At 45.5% G+C, this 20,859-nt stretch overlaps 1 protein-coding gene across 2 annotated transcripts; it reads left to right on the top strand.

Annotated features, from left to right (window-relative positions):
• Nucleotides 1-842: 842 nt before the first annotated feature.
• Nucleotides 843-10,682, top strand: LOC119331594 (transcription initiation factor IIA large subunit-like). 2 transcript variants are annotated; one of them, XM_037604766.1, is made up of 11 exons: nt 843-1,088; nt 1,194-1,382; nt 1,478-1,645; nt 1,736-1,790; nt 1,908-1,966; nt 3,792-3,917; nt 9,449-9,580; nt 9,662-9,713; nt 9,814-10,004; nt 10,108-10,191; nt 10,401-10,682. In XM_037604766.1, exons 1-11 carry the CDS (start codon nt 969-971, stop codon nt 10,422-10,424), a joined length of 1,200 nt encoding a protein of 399 aa, XP_037460663.1. In that variant the 5' UTR covers nt 843-968; the 3' UTR covers nt 10,425-10,682. The 2 variants fall into 2 exon arrangements, with proteins under 2 accessions (XP_037460663.1, XP_037460655.1); XM_037604758.1 differs by having other exon boundaries at nt 9,659-9,713.
• Nucleotides 10,683-20,859: the final 10,177 nt, after the last annotated feature.

Below are 20,859 nucleotides of genomic sequence, written 5' to 3'. Positions count from 1 at the left end.
TTGAAGTTGCCATGATATGTTTCAGCTATTTTCTTCTAAGTTTAAGAGTAAATTTTGACATATTATAAAACGAAGAATTAAGAAACTAGACTTGCCATGAACCATAAACTAAAATTGCCATGATACATGCACCTAAAAATGCCATGGTTTATAGAAAAAATAATTTTCATGGTTAAAGTACTGGAATTGCCATGGTCACAATACTAAAATTGGCATGCTCTAAAAACTAAAATTTCCATATGACAACTTTAGTGTAAACACTATGTCAACTACAGTGTAAACATCATGGCAACTTTTGGCCAATTTTTTTTCGTCGATACATATCAACATGGGATCTTATTTTGAAAGATCTCGTCGAGACAAATTTAATGGTGAAAATGGACTTTTAATTGGATTTTTTAATTAGAAGATAACACATTTTAAAGCCGAAAACCAAAAAAATTCCCGCTGATGTCATCTGGTTTGACGTGGCAAAATGAATGATAATGAAGACGTTTGGGCCATGTTGTTTCGTGCTCACGTGTGGATGTTAACATTTGCATCGTGGATTCAAAGGGTTTTGAATGGATTGAATAAAAAGAAAGAATTCACCCAATCCTCTAAAATCCCCCCTCCTCAAACCTCTTCAATCCACCCCTACCAAACAAAGCCTTAAAAATTCCCATCCCCTTTCTCTCAACCCGCCAAACACGCTGTTAGAGAAGGGCGAGTCACAACAGACCACGAACGAACATGTGTCCTTTTCCGAAACTCCCCGAGGCGGTGCATTGGCACAGCCAGTGGCGGAGAGGGGCTACAAATACCCCGGCCACGTGACGCCACCGGATGCAAACCTATTTATATTCTCTCCTTAATTCCCCATCCGTCTCGTCCGCCTCCTCCTCCCCGTTTCCCCTCTCTCCGAGCTGCAGCCCGCCTCGCCGTCGTTACCTCCCACGCAAACCCTAACCCTAGGCACCGCCGCCGCCATGGCCAGCGGCAACGTGTCCACCGTCTACATCTCCGTCATCGACGACGTGGTCGCCAAGGTTCGTGAGGACTTCATTACCTACGGCGTTGGCGATGCCGTCCTCAACGAGCTCCAGGCTGTAAGTTCTACCGATTTGTCGAGCCCCTTGTACTAATACCTCTCGAATTGCTGGTTAATTTATGCGATTTGACGGTTGCCTTTCCGATCCGGCTGAAAACACTAGCTCTGGGAAATGAAGATGCTGCACTGTGGCGCAATCTCAGGGAACATCGACCGCAACAGGGCCCCCCCCGCTTCCGCTGGAGGCGCTCCTGGGGCCGGCGCGACTCCACCCGTGCACGACCTCAACGTGCCCTACGAGGCCACGTCCGAGGAGTATGCCACCCCAACCGCCGACATGCTGTTCCCACCGGTGAGGCAAAATCCCTCGATTATCCCTCCAAATTGGCCGCGATCTATGTGGTCGACATGCAGGGCGTTGATAGGGTTGGTTGTATTTGGTTGCAGACGCCGCTGCAGACCCCGATCCAGACACCACTTCCAGGGATTGATACAGGGATGTATAACATACCCACGGGGCCGTCGGACTATGCCCCATCGCCGATCAGTGACATGAGAAACGGGATGGGGATGAATGGGTCTGATCCAAAAACTGGCCGTCCAAGCCCTTACATGGTAAAGTGAATTTGTACCTTTTCTGGTTTGTGTGTGGACGTGATTTTGTTTGTTTTAGTTGAGATTGATGTTTGGAAGTTTTTTTTGCAGCAACCTCCATCGCCCTGGATGAATCAGAGACCACTGGGGGTTGATGTGAACGTTGGTATGTGCCTATGTTATGCCCCTTCTTGTTCTCGGCATGGCCTTCATCTTTGTCTGGTTGGAGCAATATTGATCGAGGAAAGCAATGATGGTTTGGACAATTTTAATTGATGTACAGCTTACGAGGAGAGCCGTGAGGACCCAGACCGGATGATGCAACCTCAGCCACTGACTAAGGTGAAGGATGAGCTTACAGCACTGTTGTAATTTCTTTTCTTCCTTTTCACCAGTTATTAATACCTGTTCTGTTTTCAGAGACATCGGTCCTGTTGATTTTTTCTATTGGGTTACTATTCTATACTGTAGTTAGCTACAAAGCAATGGTCTTTTTTATTCCCAATTGTGGCCTGTGTGAAAAGAAAGAAGGCCAAAACTGCCGATTGTCCGTCCTGATACAGGGGGGACACGTGATACGCGTATCCTGCAGTATCCTATCTTTTTTGAATTAAAAAACGAAATTAAATCAGGCTATGGCCTAGATATGGCGTGGGCATGGTGGGGACTCGGCAGCCAGCCTCCAGCAACCACGCCGCTGCCCAACTCTCCTGCCGATGGCAACCGTGCGGAGGAAGAACATCCCGGCGGAGGAAGATGGCAAGGCGATCGATGAGGGAGAAGCTCCGGGCAGGGAGAAAGATGCGGACTGCAGCGGTCAGCGAGGAAGAAGATTTGGGCAGACTTAGAGACGGTGATGGAAGCTGCCGATGCAAGAAGGTACATGCGGTGGTGCGGTCGTTTCTTCTCCTCTCTGCAGGTGGCTGGAGAAAAGGAGTACGAGAATGGGAAGTAGGAAACGGCTGGAGAGCTACTAGTCTAGGGTTTTCCGGATTTGGGCCTTACATGGGCATCGGAGGCCAGAGAGCTACGTGGGCTCTGAGTGGACTGCTCAAAGTCTTTCATCAATAGAAATGTGACAACATATAACTAAAAAAATCTCTCATCTAAAAATTATCTTTAAATATTTATTGCATGATGTCCATTTTTCTAAATACTTAATACCCTGATGTATCCCCGAATTGCTGTTTTCAAAAAATGCCGTATCCCGTGTCACCGTAGTTGTATTTCCGTGTCTGTATCTCTATCGGTGCTTCTTAGGTAGCTAGTAACCCACATATCCGGAGTTCTCAGCACATTAATAACTTCCGCCAAAAAAAGGATACATCGGTTGCTAGCTATGTGACAATTGTGTTGGCTCTTTCAGTCTGGAAGGAACAATAGAATTTGTGCTTATTGCTCTGTCTGAATGATATTTAGGAATATTTGACTGAGGATCCTTCCACAATACCAACTATATCTTTTACTAGCTTCTTCACCTACGTCATTTGTACCACAGTATATTTGAAATAATTGCACCATAAAACTAGTTCATTGCACACATAAGCACATTACTCTGATGGCACCATGTCTTGTTGATGTCATATTGGTTAAGCAAGAACAATCTAATAGTCAAGTAGTAAAGCATCTATTTTCTATGTTGCTGCTTTTATTGTCCCTGACTTTTTTGGGTTGTGATAGGCAAATGAAAACAAAGTGGATTTAGCTTGGCATATGGTGAAACGAAGACCCATAGGATTTTTCATAATGCTTTGTATACTGGTGTCAGTCTGCATGTTGTTATTTGGCAGAGCAATTTTGACGGCTCTATTTGTAATGAAATGAAGTTTCACTTGTTTTGTTGCAAGTTATGTGTTCTCAAATGTACCTCCATCATATATGCAACTTCTGAAGCTCAACATTTCTTTAGCAAGAACATTGAAATGATGTACACATGCAAAAATACATATCAACTACATGCAGTTATCACACAAACGTGTGAAACTAGTTATGGATTGATTGCAGCTTTAGACCATGAATTTTATCTTTGCCGAATCATTGTAATCCAAGTTGCGGATTATCAGCTCATGACATAAATGTTGAATCCGTAATAAAATAGTATGATCAGAATCCTGATTTGCACTATATATGCTATATGCATTTATGCGTAGTTCATTTCAATTTGTAGGATTTTCTGATGATGTCTTCTGGAAAACGGAAGAGGGATGAATATCCTGGTCAGCTTCCTTCTGGTTCATTTGTGCCACAACAGGATGGATGTGCAGACCAGGTTGCCGAATTTGTGGGGTCAAAGGTACTGTTCAAAATTCTTTATAATTTTTTTCCACTTTATTACTATGAACGTGTGGGGTGGATAGTTGATGATAGAGGGACTGTTTTATTTGTGTTACTATAATATTAGAGTGTTTGTACGGAAGGTGGTTTAGAAACAACATTATCAGAAAACCACAATATTATAGCATGCAGGCATGGAATGCCACGGTATAGAGACACTACAGTAATTTACACTATTGGAAAAACCAATGGGTGTTTGGCAATTGTTGTATTAAGTAGAGTGTTACGTTTTGTTTTATATTATGTTAACAACTAACCGTTGAAAGGAATTCAAATAATTTCATGTCATAACGTGCACAATTTGGCTTAGCTTGTGTGTTAACACTGGTATATTAAAAGAACACTAGTATCACAATTAATGGTTACATATCTTAATCAAAGTATCTTGTTTGTAATCAGCATCGAATCTGTGTAACCAACCGAGGTAAGAGACCCACACAACTCACTCTGTCTATTCAATGCATATACGCATACAAGGCCATGGAACCAATTTTGACCCTGTGCATAGACTGGCTGTGACTGCAAAGAAAGAAATCGACATATCTCGTAACCATGGTACATGCTATAGTTAGGAAAGAAATGAATTAATTAGTACCATGAAACATCACGAGAGTGCATGGTTAACCATGCCTTATGACCTAAGCCCAGAAGAGACACAATGGGCGTGAGAGGCCAACATGATGCAAAGCATTTTTGCAGTTTTTTGTGAATAACATGGTTTTGTGAAAAAACTTTTATTCCCTCCATCCAGATATATAGGGCCTAATTCATTTTTCAATGTTGCCTTTGGCCATCGATATAAGATTAGTAATATATGAGATGTATGATATAAAAATTATATCATTAGAAACTTCTTTCACATACGAATATAACAGTATGTTGTGTGTAACATGCATGTCATATAACATTACTCTAACCCATAGTCAAAGGCAACCTCGAAAACCGGGCCCTATATATTTGGATGGAGGGAGTATATTAAATGCTTTGAGGTGTTTGGATGAAAGAAATACTGTAGTTGAAGATACCCAGGTTTCTCTCGTACCGTAGTATTTTTGTGGTATCTGAAAAAGAGGCCCGGGCCTCTTTTCTCTAAACCAAACCGAGAATAATCGCGGGGCAGAGCGCTCAGCCTGTTGACGTTGCCTTCTATGTCCAGATCAGAAGATCTCAGATGTGATTGCCGTCTCCTCTGTCTGTCAATCTATCTGTTAAATGAAGTGTAATCCATCTCCTGTTATTAGGCGTTTCATTTTATCTGTTTTTCTACGGACACCGCTGTCGGTTGGGATGACAGCACACGCTATTATCCAACGACCTTACACTTTTATCAGGTTGCGGGCTGCTGATTACGGGAGTAGCACATGACTCAAACGAAGCTTGCCCATGGAGTAGATCGATTGATCGTTGGAGCACACTCATGCGCATCAGGCTAAAGGCTAGCTAGCGGAGTGATTCTATGTGTCCATAGGTGCACCTACATGCACAAATGATTTTGCCCCGGCTAGGAGAGAACTTGAAGTGCATGGCATAGCTGCATGCATGGGGCGGCCGTTTCTACACGCAGATCAGTTCCTTCAGTGTAGCTGAGTTAGATGCAGCAAGTCAAAGCTAAGGCCTAAGGTATTCATTGCACACACATTGGAAACCTTAGGTTTCGAATTACTATGGCATCGGTGGTTATGCCAAAACTGAGAAAAACAACGGTTTTTATCGTAGTATTCATTGCCCACACATTGGAAAACTTAGGTTTCGAATTGCTATGGCTTTGAAAAAACTGTGTTACCAAACTAGGCTATGTTTTTGATAGCAAAGTATTGAAAAACTACAAAGTATAGAAACACTAGGCTATGTTTTGATAGTAAAGTATTGAAAAAAACAAAGTACAGAAAAACTACAGTAATTTAGCCTGTAGGTACAAAATATCACGGTTTTGACATAACAGGGTATTTTGGATTATTGTGAATACTGTGGGCCTTTTTGTAAGAGCGCGTATGGAAAAACGTAAAATTAGCTAACAGCTGTTTGAAGCAGTTGCAAACGTGCGTGTTGCTAGCTAGCTAGGCATTGTAAACTGCTAAACGGCCATGCACAAAGCACCGGCATGAACAAACTAGTACAACCATGCACTTAGGGGGTGTTTGGTTGCCTGGGTGGCTCTAACCTGCATTGCATGGGGGATCCTGGGTGAGCCTAGCCTGGTTGAGCTGGTGCAAAAGATGAGTTCAGATGTGTGTTTGGTGGGTTGTATGATATGGGTGCACGAGAGATGCAATATACAAGAGATGTTGTTTGGTATGCAGCATTTGAGCTTAATTGTGTGAAACTTCTTTTCGAATAAAAGATGCGTTTAATGAGATGAAATTAAGCAATCAGACTGCATGCAATATTAGATCTACGAATCACTGCGGTAATAATCAAAACATTTCATAGTGCTCTTGATTTACATGAAGTTCGTGCTGTCAGCTCTCCTAGGGAACTCACATATCCTACAGAATCCAAAGTAGTATGCTAATCCATCTAACGAAACATCCAACAAAGGACGAGATGATTTGAGAACATCTCGGGACAACAAATCAGAAACAGAAAACAGTAGAAATTTCTTTAAAGAAAAAAAGCAGAAACCTACAAATCAAGGCTATGGGATGAGCTTACAGCAAAATTAAAGATGGACAAGTACATGCATCCGCTGATAGATGAATCTGCGGCTAAATCTACTAGAAAATCCTTCAAACTACGGACGAAATCCACATGCATCACCGCAAAAGTGCCTACAACTCGATCTACTCACAGACCACGACTACTACGACGGGTGGAGTGGTGAGCTACAGCGAGCTTGTCCGCAGGGCTAGGTGCGCTCTGCTATGGCGGAGTTCGACGGCGTTGGGGCGGTGGTGGAACCCGACGAGTCTAGGCGGGGAGGCGAGCCGCCGGCGTGGGCGGAGCGTGGGCGATGGAGATCAGACCAGTAGCCGGCGAGGGAGCTCCGACCAGCTGCGCACGCGGGGCCTCAGACGGGGACGGCGACGGCTGCGACGGCGATGGGTTGGTGTTCTTGATCTGATGCGCGCTGAGAGAGAGAGGGGGGAAAGGGAAATATGGGAGGTTGCGGTCGAGGCGCGGATGCAGTCGCGGGCCTGGCTCCCGCATACGCCCGATTCCTGCGTTCCCCTCAGCCTGGCTGAGAGGCCTCCTTTTGCATCGATCGGGCCAGGCTGAGAGGGCCGCGCAGGGAACCAATCACACTGGAATTTGCATGGCGGGTGCGAGCCAGTTATCCAAACACGCCCTTACTAAACGGCTAAACTGGATGCGCCATGCACATGCTCGGTGTTACACTCTCCAAAGGGGAGGATGCAGTCGAACTACCACAACATGCCAGCGCGAGGAGCTAGGACCTGATGGCAAAGCTGGTGGTGAAGCTGTCTGTCGATGGGAGCGGGAATGGCTTGGCCTTTTTCCGCGTCACCGTCCAGGGGCATGAGGAGCTGCGCGTGACTAGAACCGCATGACCAAGCTCGACGCCCTGCATTGGATCTGACAGCCGCATGCGCTTGCTCTTGGGACGTAAGCAACGACTATCTCGTACGTGGAAGGGCGGCAATGATAAATTCGTGCGACTGAATAGGATTGTGTTCTTGCTGCTTGATTTTTGGTGAGCAAGGTGGTTCCATTTGTCTCGGCTGGCACTGAGGCATCACTCGACGCTGCATTGGATCTGACAGCCGCATGCGCTTGCTCTTGGGACGTAAGCAACCTGACTATCTCGCACGTGGAAGGGCGGCAATGATAAATTCGCCGGACCGAATAGGGTTGTATTCTTGCTGCTTGATTTTTGGTGAGCAAGGTGTTTCCATTCGTCTCGGCTGGCACGGAGGCCTCATATGGCGCCCCTGGTGGAGTTGCACCATGGGGTGCTGGGCCTACCATGTAGTCCTACAAATAGCTGCGCTGGGCCGCCACTACACCATGGACAGAGCTGAGCGAATGGACATGCATGAGGGGGAATGGCACGGAGGCAGGAGGAGGGAGGATAAAGGACAATGGGCTCATCTTTGTTCTCTCAGCTGCTCTCTTAGTTTCTCCATGGCCGCCAACAGTGACATCTCTAGAGACGAGAGGTCGGTGGTGTCAGCATGGGACGAAGGCTGAGTTGTTGCGAGTAGCTAGCAAAAAAAATAACGTGTGACAGGCTCGTTTTTTTGCTTGTTGGGATTCTTTATTTTAAAAAGAGGAAATACCCCGATTTTTGGAAATACTCTAGTATTAGTACCTAGGTTTTTGGGGGTAGCCAAACATGTTTCAGTAATTAAGACTATGATACTTAGATAAATATATAGTATTCTCAGTATACTTGGAAACTACTTTGTTATCAAGCAGGGCCTAAAAGTATTTAATACTACAGCTTTTTATAAAAAACATAGTATTTCAGAAATACTTTGTATCCAAACGGGGCCTTAGTTAATTGAGAACTGGTATTATTATGATTATGGACTAGGTTCATAGAGTTTGTTACCTATGGGCCTGTTTCAGTTGGGAACATTCTTTTATGCGAGCTTTAGTATTTACTTCAATTTGTACCAAATACCTAAGCTCACAAAACCCCCAATCCAATGCTATATCGATGACAACAGTTTCATTTTCCTCAACTTGGTACTACCTCTGTCTATTAACTAATTTGATTTGAATAGTCTAGATTTATGTCATCTAGTTGCCACCTGAATAATATAGCAATACCTCATAAGTTGGCTGTTTAATAATTTTTGTTATGTGCTAGTTCATCATCTGTAAACCTAATATTTTTTGGTCCTAGATTAAGTTCCCAATCACTTCACATATCGATATGCTTAACTAATTTTATTTGAATAGTCTAGATTTATATGTCATCTAGTTGCCACCTGAATAATAATATAGCAATACCTCATAAGTTGGCTGTTTAATAATTTTTGTTATGTGCTAGTTCATCATCTGTAAAGTGTAAACCTAATATATTTTGGTCCTAGATTAAGTTCCCAATCACTTCACATATTGATATGCTCAGTGTATTTTACTGGGATGTTGCACGAATGTTTTTCTTGAAGTGCCTGCTAAATTATGAAAATGACATGATGAACTTAATTTTAAAGAGAATTGCAACTAATCTGGTTGATATATGTCATGTATTGTAACCACTGAAGGATCAAAGGATAGTATCTAAGCTGGCAATTTTTGGCATGCAGGCCCACACTTCATCCATCTTTACGCTAATATATTAGTACATCACCGCACACTGTATTTACTATTTTAGCACAGAAGTTCAAATTTGGATTTCAGATTTCTCTACTTTTTCTAAATGTCTTGGAGCTTCCTGCAAAAGCTCCCTATTGCTTAGTGCTAATACTGGACGCTGATGTATTGTCAATGCTAACACATCAATGAACTTAGTGCTAATACTGAGTTTCTATTTGTGTTCGTTTTTGGAAGTTCATCCTCCTTTTTTGGGTCTTTATTTAGGATAACGCACAACAGGTGTGGAATTCCATCATGAACAAGCAAGAATCAGTAACAAAGACATTTTCTATCGAAGAAAGCACAATACCACCAGTTCTTCCTCAACGGGATGGGATACAAGATGATTATAACGATGTATATAACTCTAGACCTCGACCAGTCTATCTTGCATCTTCAGATTCTTTGACTAAACGTGATTCTTTTATGTTTCAGCAGTTTTTCTTCCCAGGAGTTCCAACCGAAGACTACAATACCCCTGGGGAATCTTGTAAGTTTCTCATGAATTGTGGACACAGGTCTGGACCTTTAACACATAATTTTTTTTATGTGTGGAGTGTTCTTATCATAGTCATATTTTGATGTGTTAGCGGAATATCGAACTCCCACACCTGCTGTTGCAACACCAAAGCCAAGAAACGATACGGCGGGTGGTGATGATGATGATGATGATGAACCTCCTCTTAATGAAGATGATGATGACGATGACGAGATAGATGACTTACAGGATGGCGATGAGGAACCTAACACGCAGCACCTTGTCCTTGCACAATTCGACAAAGTAATACTGCTTCCTTTTTAATTTAGATAATGTTGGCTCAACAGTATCTGCTTTACCTCTAGTTTCAGGCCCTTATGTCTTATATCTTTTGCTGGTTTACTAGGTAACAAGGACAAAGAATCGCTGGAAGTGCACTTTGAAGGATGGAATCATGCATTTGAATGGCAGAGATGTTCTATTCAACAAGGTGGGTATCATAATGTTTTGGTCAAACTTGTGAATGTATGATTTCCTGTTTTTTGGATCTGTCGTGATACAAACATGATTGAGCAATTGAACTGTTGTTTCTTGCTACTTGGTCACACACCTGGACTTTGTAAGCAATAAGTTATAATTCTTCAGTGCTCTTCACTTGATGCAATGCTCTTCTTGCTGACTCTGCGTTACTCTTTGCAGGCTTCAGGAGAGTTTGATTTTTGAATTTCATGGTAAAGATGATATTTTAGGTGCCTGCTGTATCTACTTGTCTTTAACATAAGGAAGGGAAGGTGACAAAAGGCTGGTGCTGTGGCGAGTTTGGCACTATGATCATGTGTCTTGTTTTCCTGTTGAGGCTTGCTTCACCCAGTTGGTTTGTTTACCATAACTCATGTCACTGTAAAAATGGTATAGTTGGGACGGTTGTGGATATTTTCTTGAGATGCTCACTTAAAGCTGGTGGAACGATCTTATCTCATACTCCCTCCAGTCGGAATTACTTGTCCAAGAAATGAATGTATCGAGATGTATTTTACTTGTAGATGCATCATTTTTATCGATTTTTATGACAAGTAATTCCGAACGGAGGGAGTATAAATCATCCTTTTCTCGTCCTATTATAGGTGATATTAGGAACTAAGAGCCTGTTCAGCAGCTCTCCGGCTCTGCAGCTCCGCTCCTGGTGCGGCCGGAGCGCAGTGGCCCGCAGCGTATTTTCTGGGAGTCACCAAAGTGGCGCGCTCGTTGATTTAGTACAACTCGCATGGCTTGAGTCGAATTAAGCTTTAGTCTTTCTGAGTGGTGACAGGTCACGTGAATCTCTCAATGAGTCTAAGTGCCTTTTGCAGTCTGGTTGTACTAACTGGTAGCAAGGCCTCCTGGATCGACCATCCCTCCCCTCGTCTCTCTGCCTCTCAATTCTTCGCCACCGTTGCCGCCCCCTGCTACAGACACCGATGTCACCACCTCAAGCCAGGATCCCTTGCTGCTGTCCCTGATGCAAAACAGCCCAGCCGTTGCAAGCCGCCAGGATCCCTTGCTGCTGCCCCTGATGCAAAACAGCCCCGCCGTTGCAAGCCGGAGTTTGCTGGTCACCGCTGCTGCAAGGCCAGGAAGGGGCGACGACCAATGTTTCAAAGGAACGCCACCGATGATGCATGCTGCAGGTCGGAGCACAAACTACTGCTGCGATGTCGAGTTGCGCGACACGCCGACGACGCATCAAGGTGGCGCCGCCAGGGTCCTACAAGGCAGCCAACTGATGTTCAATCGTTGTTGTGCAGGCCCGCGAGACATGTGGTGCTGCCATGGATCTTCGCCCGGCCGCGGCCGTGTTGCTGCGTTGGCTCTTCGGCCATTGTCGTGTTGCAAGCTACAAGGCTAGCGACCACCGTTGCAGATATCGCCAAGGAGTACGACCCACCTGATCCCACTACGTTTACTGGGAGTAACTGAACACCCCATCAAAACATGCATAAATTATATGGGCTCAAGTGGGATCCCACCTAGCAAATGGAGGATTGAAACATAATACTCCAGTACGCACTAGTTTAGCATCCATCTGCGAGTCCACATTACAGTGTCACCCTTACACTGTAGGAAGCGAAGTCCAAGGTTCTCTGTAATTTTGCTTCTTTCGTTTTAGTTAGCACTGCACGAGCCCACGATAGTGTGTGTGCGCTGCAAGTCAGCATCGACAACCGTAGTGCAGGCATATGCAGTCCGGCCGTGACTCTCTTTCCATTGCTGTCGAAAATAGAAGTAGAGAAGAAAATGTTGCAGCATGTTTAGAGCTGCCAGAAACACACGACTCCTCTGTTCTTCATGTGTGTGAGAGTTGAGGCCTGGCATTGCCCAGCACTTGGGACCTGCAGTCGCCTTCCACGGCCAGGCGATCGACCATGAAGCACCACATGACGTTCCTTTTGGCGGCCATAACCAATCAGCATACCTGCCTGCAGCCCGACATCCGCCAGATCTTGCTTCCATGGCCAAGAAGATGCCCACTAATCCTTGTGGCGTGGTGCCAGGAAGAATAAACAGGGGGTGCAGCGGCGGCGACGGCCATCAATCGGCGGCATCGGTGGGAGGTGGCACCGCGCTCTACTGTGCAGTTGGCTAGCTTAATAGGGCAAGATGGGATCCCAACGGGCCAAGTGGGATAGCCCGATTAATTTTTATCCTATCCAATGAGATTCCATTAAAGCAAATTAAGTGGGATGGACTAGTTAGTCCCACTTAAATCCACTTCCATCTGCAGCCTGAGTCGTACTTGGTACTTCAATGTTTTGCTAAGAGCTGGACGGTCGGGCGCGGCTACTCCCTGGAATCACATTGATGCTGTGTTGCAGCTTGCTTGGTCGTGGCGAGCTCGCTCGCGTTTTGCTACAAGTTGCTCGGGCACGACTACTCGACGGAGTCATGTGGTTCGCTTGAGCGACGAAGTAGCAGCGGCTAGACGCGGCGGCACCGGTAGTGCTTTCGAGGAGAGCGCTGGTTGTTCTATGATCTGCACCACCAACGCGCTCGTGCATCCATGTGTTACGACAACATGGGAGAACGAAGCAACAGCATCACTGCTTGGTGCGTTGACCAAATCGGATGGCTATAGTGTGTCTTGTTCAGAACAATTGGACGCCCGCCCACCTGACTGATTTCCCGTGGATATCAGTCGGTTGACGCATAGCAGGCGTCTATCCTAATATTTCATAGTATTCATACTCCTCCATCTCGAATTAAGTGACGCGAGTGACCTTTATGCAAAAAAAAAAACCTTGAGGTTTTTCCTAATCAACCCACATTCCACCTTCATTTCTCTCGGCTCACTCTCTGCTCCGGTCGGCAGTCTGCTCTCTCTTCTTCGGCTGGCCATTGCTGCGCTCCTCTCGCCTCGTTGCAGCCCCTCCACCTTCATGCGCCTCGATGCCGCCCCCTCCACCTTCCCACGACCAAGAGGTAGCAGTTAACTTTATCTGTTAATAGTTTTTTATAGTTGAAAATTCAGTTAACTGTTAACTGAAAATTTTCTCTGTTAACAGTTAACTGAAAACAATACTGAAAATTTAGCTAATAGTTAACTGAAAATTCAGAAAACTGGCTGAATAATTTCTGAAGATTTGAGTAACTTTAAACTGAAAATTGATTTGACGTAACTGTTAACTGAAAATTCAGAGCAAAGTTTAGTTAACTTACTCTTATTTCTTTAACATTGTCTAAATTCAGTTACGCTACTCATCACTGAAAACTGATTTGAGCATGTCAACATTTGATGATTAATTTGATCCATGTTACAGGATAAAAACTCATGATTAATTGAAAAATGAAAACACTGAAGGCATCTAATCCTCTACCATACACAATTTAATGTAAATACCCGTGCCAAGTTTAAAGTGAATTTAACAGTACTGTCTTGATGCATGTTGGAACCTTAAGTTAACTTTACTGTTCAACTTTAAGTTAAGCGAATTTACTATCATTTTAACACTGGATATGATAGGTTTACTTCATGTTTCCATGCTTCCATGTTAAAATGCCGCTGCGGGTTAAAATGTCGTTAAATTCAGTCAAAATGTTGCTGCTAGGTTTGTTGCGGTGGAGTAGTCTACATCCAAGCAGAGTTGTTTCTGTCATTGTACTCCACTTTCTGACATTGGAGTACAAAGTTCTTATAAAATTCAGTTTGAATTCAATTTCTCAGTTTAAATTCATCTTGCATTGAGTTAAAATGTGAAAACCAGCAAGCTACATGGAGTATCGTAAAATCTGCATATTCAGTGAGCATTGTAAAATCACTTAACATTGTAAAACTAACAAGCTACATGAATAATTCTGACAGCAAGATGTACAACAAGTTTTTGACAACATGTGAATAATTGTTGAACAAATGAACAGTGGAAGTCTTTTGATTGCTGTAGATTGCACCAACATGGATGTTATTGTAACTTGTTGTAAATTCTGGAGTACTCTTCTGATTACTGTAAGTTTGGCATGAATAATTTGTTGGGAAATGTAGTAGAAAAAAAATTCGCCCTACAATCAACCAGAAACACTATGAAGATGAAATAACGGCTTAGATCGGATAGTTACCAACTCCGAGTTGTAGAGGAAGGAGAAGAGTCAGTGTAGATCATACTTGAACTCCCTCGAACCATTCACGAACGATCCCCTGAATGGAAGACCTAAATCACGACCTCTTCACAGATTGCAAGTGTACGGTCTTCAAGATCCGGTAGCGCTTCGCTATCCAGAGCTAATCGTCGCCGGAGAATTAGAAGGAGTAGATTAGAACCATACTGGGCTTCTAATTATGAGGATTAGAGAGGATCTAGATCTAGCTCTAACTGGATATAGAACTAGAACTATAGAACTAGAGAAGGCTACAGAACTGGTATCTACAAGGGCCTCAAGTATATATAGGTCGGAGGGAGAGGAGGGGGCGCCACACAAGGGGATAAGATTTCACTCCCCCTTGCGCCGGCCTAGGAGAGGGATCCCCCCTCCAATTCGTCCTCCCAGAGGGAAGGGGACGCCACCTCCTATTGGGCTCATGTGGCCAAATATCCTTTCCACCACTTGACCTTTTACAACCTGTTGATATTTGATTAAATATAAAAGCCTCCTAGCTATTATTAGAGCCTTTTATTATTAACTTAACATCTCCGAAAATATTTTCACCTATATATTCCATTATTTATCGATATACCCGGTAAACCGCGAAACCCTTCACCCAAAACGCTTACAGTTCCTCTCGAAACTATTTCGAATATTAATGAAACTATTTTATAAATATTTCCTCATTACTCATGTCCTACTAACACTCGGCAGATCATGATTAGCTTAAGCTTGTGAACCTGTAGCTTCGATAAAACATAGACATGAATAAAAACACTGGGACACAATCTTCTCCCCGTCTGAACAGCTATTTCCCTTTCCCAGAGAGAAAGAGGCGACCTCGTCTGCCGCCTCGTGCGGACGCTCCTCCGGTGCCAGATCCCGGCGGCTCCCCTCCCCCGACGGCCTTCATAGTCGTCGGTGTGGACGGGGGTCGCCAGATCTTGCGCGTGGACCATGTATAGCTGTAGGTATAGGTTTTGTGTTGCCGATGGTTATGGCGGCGACATCGAATAAGACTCCAGATCTTTCCTTGACGAGGTAGTTCGCATGGTCAATGGCGGATCTAGGTGTCACTGTTTCGCCGCTTGATTGGCATGGCGGCGGTGGCGACCACGTGTTGGCGGTTGTGTGCCCCAGACCTGCCTCCGCCTGAGTGGTGCTGCCTCCGGCATCATCCTTTGGTCTGGGCGCTTGTATCGGAGATGTGTGGCCGGCGTTGTTCGACATGATGGCGGACACGGCGGTGTGCGCGAGAAGATGCGATCTCGTGTAGGGTTTGTGGCTTGTGGCGGCGGATCCGGCGACTCTCCTTCGACTCCGTTGGACGAAGGAACCGTTCTGGGGCTGAGGTGCATGGGGATAGACCCCGGTCGAAGCTCCACAACGACAATGGCCTTGCCTGTTATGGCGGGCTTCTTCTTCAACTCGGAAAGCCGATTAGGCGATGGTGCGTCCTCAGCTCATTTGATGGTGGCTACCTGCATCTCTCTCCGTAGCGGCGGCCGCGGTGGAACGATTCAGGTATTTGGCTTCGTGTGTTCAGGAACTTCCAGGGACTTGACTGTATTCTTGTTTCTTTTGTGGGAGTCTTCTTCGCACATAGGCTGAGACTTCTGTCCTCTCTCGTGTTATATGTATATTTCTACGTGTGGGTCTTGTACTCCTGTATTTGTTGCTAATGAAGCACGTAGTAATTTCTCAAAAAAAACATTTTTTTTTCAATGACCGATAGCGGAACCGTGGACATACATATCGATCCCTATGAGTACATGAATGACATTCGAGCAAACCTTTGGTTATCATGTGCTATTCCTTTTGCTTCCGATACTTCACAAAACCCGAGGTGAAATATATCAACATCCTCTTGAGTCATACACATGCTCACTATATCGGTCTCCTTGTTATTGGTTTTTGTTCTTCTTTCTCGTTGACATGTTTTGGCGTCTCTGTGACCTAGTCACCTATGTCTTCCTAGACGATGATGGATGCCGTCACACCGAGAGAGCCCTAAGAATATCTCCATCGTCAAAGGAGCAAATCCCACTCTTGAGGTATCTAGTACATTGTCAAACTTTGCAATGAACCTATAAGTTATAGTTATGATCACCATGTTATAGATGACGTTTGAGAAACCCCAGAGTCCACTATGGTAAGAAGTAACTACGATACTCTCATGGTCAAAGGAACTAAATCACACGTAAACTCTTCGTGTTATAGCAATTGACTTGTGACGATTGTATCTCAACGTATAACAAACACGTTTGGGTCGATTCAATATGATCGTTCTTCTAACGTCATATTATCAAAGTTGTTTTAGGACTATGGAGATAGACGGGGATCTTGGTGGCACTCATCTCTCTCGCTCGCCAAGATGCGGGGCGGACGACCGTCACCCTCCCCTCATTCGAATCAGCGCAAGCGCATGGCGAACCTTGTCCAGCCCCTCCTGATTGATCACCCTCAACTGCTCAAGGGCTGGCTCCAGGACCGGCGGAGGACCGGCCGGGGCGAGCGGCTTCCCCTTCTTCTTCCTCGGCTTGGGAGCCATGACAAGTGCCAAAAGGAGGGCGAGACGCCGGTGCCAGATCTATGGACGTGGCAGCAAGATTGGAAAGGAGGAAATAAGAGCCGAGCACGGTAATTTGCGAAGGGTGAGCTGCACTGGCAACGGGCGACTACTGGGCCTGCCAGATATCAAGGCGGCGTGGGGAAGTGGAGACACCCACGTCCCATCAACCGCCATGTGTCATCAAGGCCGCAGGCGGTTAGGGCCCGCGGCACTCCGCACTTTCCCTTTGGCTTCGCCTGGAAGCCAAGTCCGAGCGCGCCTTGGGCCCCGGGGCTACTGTCGGCGTCCTGGATTTGGGGGTATCCAGTCCTGCCTGCCTGCGGCCCACCACGTGGCTCCATCGACGGCCTGGTACGGCCCAGCTTCAACATCAACACCACAAGACCCTCGCGAGGGGCCAAGCCTTGCGAGGCGGGTGACGCCAAGACCCCCGAGGGGATCGGCCTCCTCAGGCTGGCTCCTGAGGGGCGGAGAGTTCTATGCAAGGTTCTCCTCACGAGGCTCGGCTGATGTGAGCCATGACGACAAAGGCCAGGCTGGTGCCAGGCGGGCGCAGAGCGCATGTCTCCTCTTTGGTGCAAGGGAGGCAAGCCACAGGCGCGGAGTCCCGAGGAATCAGCCAAAGGTTTCCATTCTAGTGCAACGAGACCAAGACCGCCAGGACGGCAGGACGAAGGTCATCGACGAGCCCACCGCAGCATCATGACTAGAGGCTTTTCGCAGGCGAAGACTACTTTTGTCGGGATAAGCTGTACTACTTGTCCCCTTTCAAATTCGGCCGTTGTGGGATCCCTTCTCGCCAACATTTGGGAAGAGGACCAAGGCCACTATAAATAGGACTAGCCACTACCATAGAAAGGGGACAAGTCGAACTAGCTCACACCACACTAGCTCAAGAACACCTCACCTCCTGAGACCAGTTCATCCACTGTACTAGTTCATCCTCAGCCCTCCGAGGCAATCCACCAAAACGCTGGAGTAGGGTATTACACGGCAAGGTGGCCCGAACCAGGATAAACTCTTGTGTCTCTTTGTTTCTTTGAGCTTGATGCGCTAGGATTAGTTGGATCGCGGTTAGGCAGGCTGGGTAGGTTGAGATCTCCGCACACACCCCAGAGTTCGAACCTCGCAAGGGTTTGCGGATCCCATAATCTGACATCGGCGTACCGATATGTTGACGTGGGGGCTCCATCGTCACCCTATCGACCTACCGCGTCACCTCGGCTAGACCAGGGGCTTCGTTATCGCTTCGTTAACCCACCCCGGGGACTTCGGTGTCACACTGCCAGCCTGCTCCATCGCCTCGGTCGGGCTAGGGGTTTCACCACATCGTCTGTGCTATGTCACCACTTCGGAGTGCCGAGCTCTTCGCTCTGCCACCTCGGGACTGGCTTGGGGGCGCGGACCTCGTCCCGTCATAAGCTCGGGCCGCGTGATCAATACTTAACACATTTACCAGCTAAGTCACTTTCATGCTCACACTCTTTAAAAATCTATTTGGTTCAGCCAAGCATTAAATTTTTGTTTAACAAAAGGTGGTTTGTTAAAAACTCTGTTTGTTAAAAATGTTGGTTCTTAAAAGAAACTCCCTTTACCCATGTTAATTGGGGGCTCTTAAAATTTATATGAGCCGTTTTATAGTAAATGTGTTTTCTTCTTGGTCGTGGCAAAGTCCTTTTCTACTAATCCTTTTTTCCTACACAAGTCTGTGGTCAATAGCCGGGTAGCCTGATTTCTCTCCAAAGTTGCTCTAGTTTAGTTTGCTAAACTGACCTGAGAAGGACTCCGCCTTCGGGATAGGAGGTTGAAGCTAAAGGCTAGCCCACTTGAAGTCTGGAGATCAGATGTATCCTGTTAAAGCACGACGGAAGCAGAACTAATTTTAAGACCAATTTCGGATTGGCACCAAAAAAACATGACTTCATTCGGATGTAAGGTTTTTACTGAAGTTTTTTGGTTTTCTAAGACTATGGAACTTTTAACTTATTTGTGTGCTTCCAGCATAGGTCTTGTAGTGCAATGTCGGACACCTTTACAGATTTGGCAATATCAAGAGGGGGCTACAACTAGAGCCGAACCCACCATAAGCCAAGGTAATTTATGGAGTCCTCGGCAGAACATTCTTGGGTATTGATTTATATGCGTCGGTTTTGAATTGTGTCTTCGGTCAATAGTTGGGTTGCCCGGCTCCTGTGCTTGCCTCCTACGTTCCGCTTTGTTCGGCTAGGTGTGCAAAGGGAGAACCACTACGATTGTGCTTCTAGCTCGAATGGTTAAGCACCTCAGTGGAGAAAGCCAAAAACTGACTGTCACAATGGGCGTAAGCTGGTCAGCGATCCGATGATTGTGTCAAACTATAGAACGGCTGAAGTGTTAATGGCTTGACCTTGGTTAAGGTTGAACACTAACCGGGGGCTAGTAACTGGCCTCCCAACTTTAAGCTCCTATGACTAAGTGAAAGCTATAAAGCCTGCATATCTGATTGCCTCATTTCCGCTAACACAACCACCTCTGGGCACCGAGACATCGGCTAAGGGTTGTCTTGTTAGTATGGAAACACCCTGTGTAGCATCTACAAAGGGGTGGAAGCCGACGATGGGCCACTTTCAGATTATAAACAGTCGCAACGGAGAATTTGCCTTCTATAATTATCGTTATAAAGCCATAAATATGCATCAATTTGACTTCAGATTTTGACCAAGCTGGGTTGCCTGGCTCCAATGCTTACCCCTATGTTCCCGGTTGTTTGGCTAGGCGGTAAGGGAGCACCTTTATGATTGTTACTACCGAGTCATCTAGGTTAGTACCTCATACTGGGAGAAGCTGAAAGCTAGCCATCTTAAAGGATGTAATTGGTCGGCAACGATGGAAGTGAAAATTTCTGTTCATTATGGACCACAGAGTTCGGGAACTTTCCCCGAACTAAATCCTCAATATTTTCCTCCCACATTGATTGGAGATGAGGTTTCATGATCATGGTCAGCATGACAACCCAAAGAAAGGAACCGATGGCGGCACTATTTTCTTTGGAAGATGTTTCTTACGTTAAAAAGTAATATAACATATCTCTTCGTGTACCTTTGTTTATAAAACCGTATGGCCGGATTGCCTTGTTTGCCATAAATCATTGCCCTGATAAAGGCTTTATAAAGTAGGACAAAGATTCCCCGGCTACTAGCCGAGGAGGTTGAAGCCGATGGTCGGTTAACAAAGTTTTGTACAATACGGATCCGAGCATTAATGATGTAGAGTACTTGGATACATAAAATCATTACACATAATTTGTGATTTTACTCTGGATATCGATCCTTAATTTGGAAACCCCTGCCCACAATAAGGCTCGGGGGCTACTGGGCTTCGGGCTTATCATTTACAAATATTGAAGGGGCACATCGATCCCCTGATCTGGTGTTGCCGCCCGACCAGTGGCTCGGGGGCTACTGCATTGGTTATTCAATACAGAAAATTCAAAGTGCTCAGTGTTTGGATTGACCGAGCTATGGACAAACGCGTCTTTGGATAACAATAAGTACCATCTTGGGCCTATCCGGCATAAAGCTCGGATACAAATGGTTGGCTCCATAAAGGTCATTTCCGGCATTAAGCTTGGCTGAACTCCTTCAACTTTTTCGAATCAAGGTGATCTATGACACCTCAAATATAGTCTGGCGTTGAAGCTCGGACACAGTCCAACGTTGGAGCTTGGATATAGTCTGACATTGGAGATCGGATACAGTCTGGCATTCGAGCTTGGATATAGTCTAGTGTTGGAGCTCCGATACAGCCCGACGATGGAGCTCGCATACAGACCGACGTTAGAGTTCGGCTGCAAAAAAGGGCTCCTTGGGTACCCGATGTGTGAACTCTTCAGATTTAGCTCAGCAATCCTTAAGGACAAAGATGTGAAGATTTGTTGAACCAGTTTTCAAGACCGACGACTGAAGATGAAGAACGGTTGGGAAGAATCGAGGAGCG

The sequence above is a fragment of the Triticum dicoccoides genome, chromosome 1B (assembly GCF_002162155.2).
Source record: "Triticum dicoccoides isolate Atlit2015 ecotype Zavitan chromosome 1B, WEW_v2.0, whole genome shotgun sequence".
NCBI lineage: Eukaryota > Viridiplantae > Streptophyta > Magnoliopsida > Poales > Poaceae > Triticum > Triticum dicoccoides.
This window is presented reverse-complemented; position numbering and strand designations above follow the sequence as displayed.

Coding starts and splice junctions, on each gene's coding strand:
- LOC119331594 (XM_037604758.1), top strand. CDS start 969: ATGGCCAGCGGCAACGTGTCCACCGTCTACATCTCCGTCATCGACGAC. Junction 1,089..1,193: donor TCCTCAACGAGCTCCAGGCT/GTAAGTTCTACC, acceptor TGAAAACACTAG/CTCTGGGAAATGAAGATGCT. Junction 1,383..1,477: donor CCGACATGCTGTTCCCACCG/GTGAGGCAAAAT, acceptor ATTTGGTTGCAG/ACGCCGCTGCAGACCCCGAT.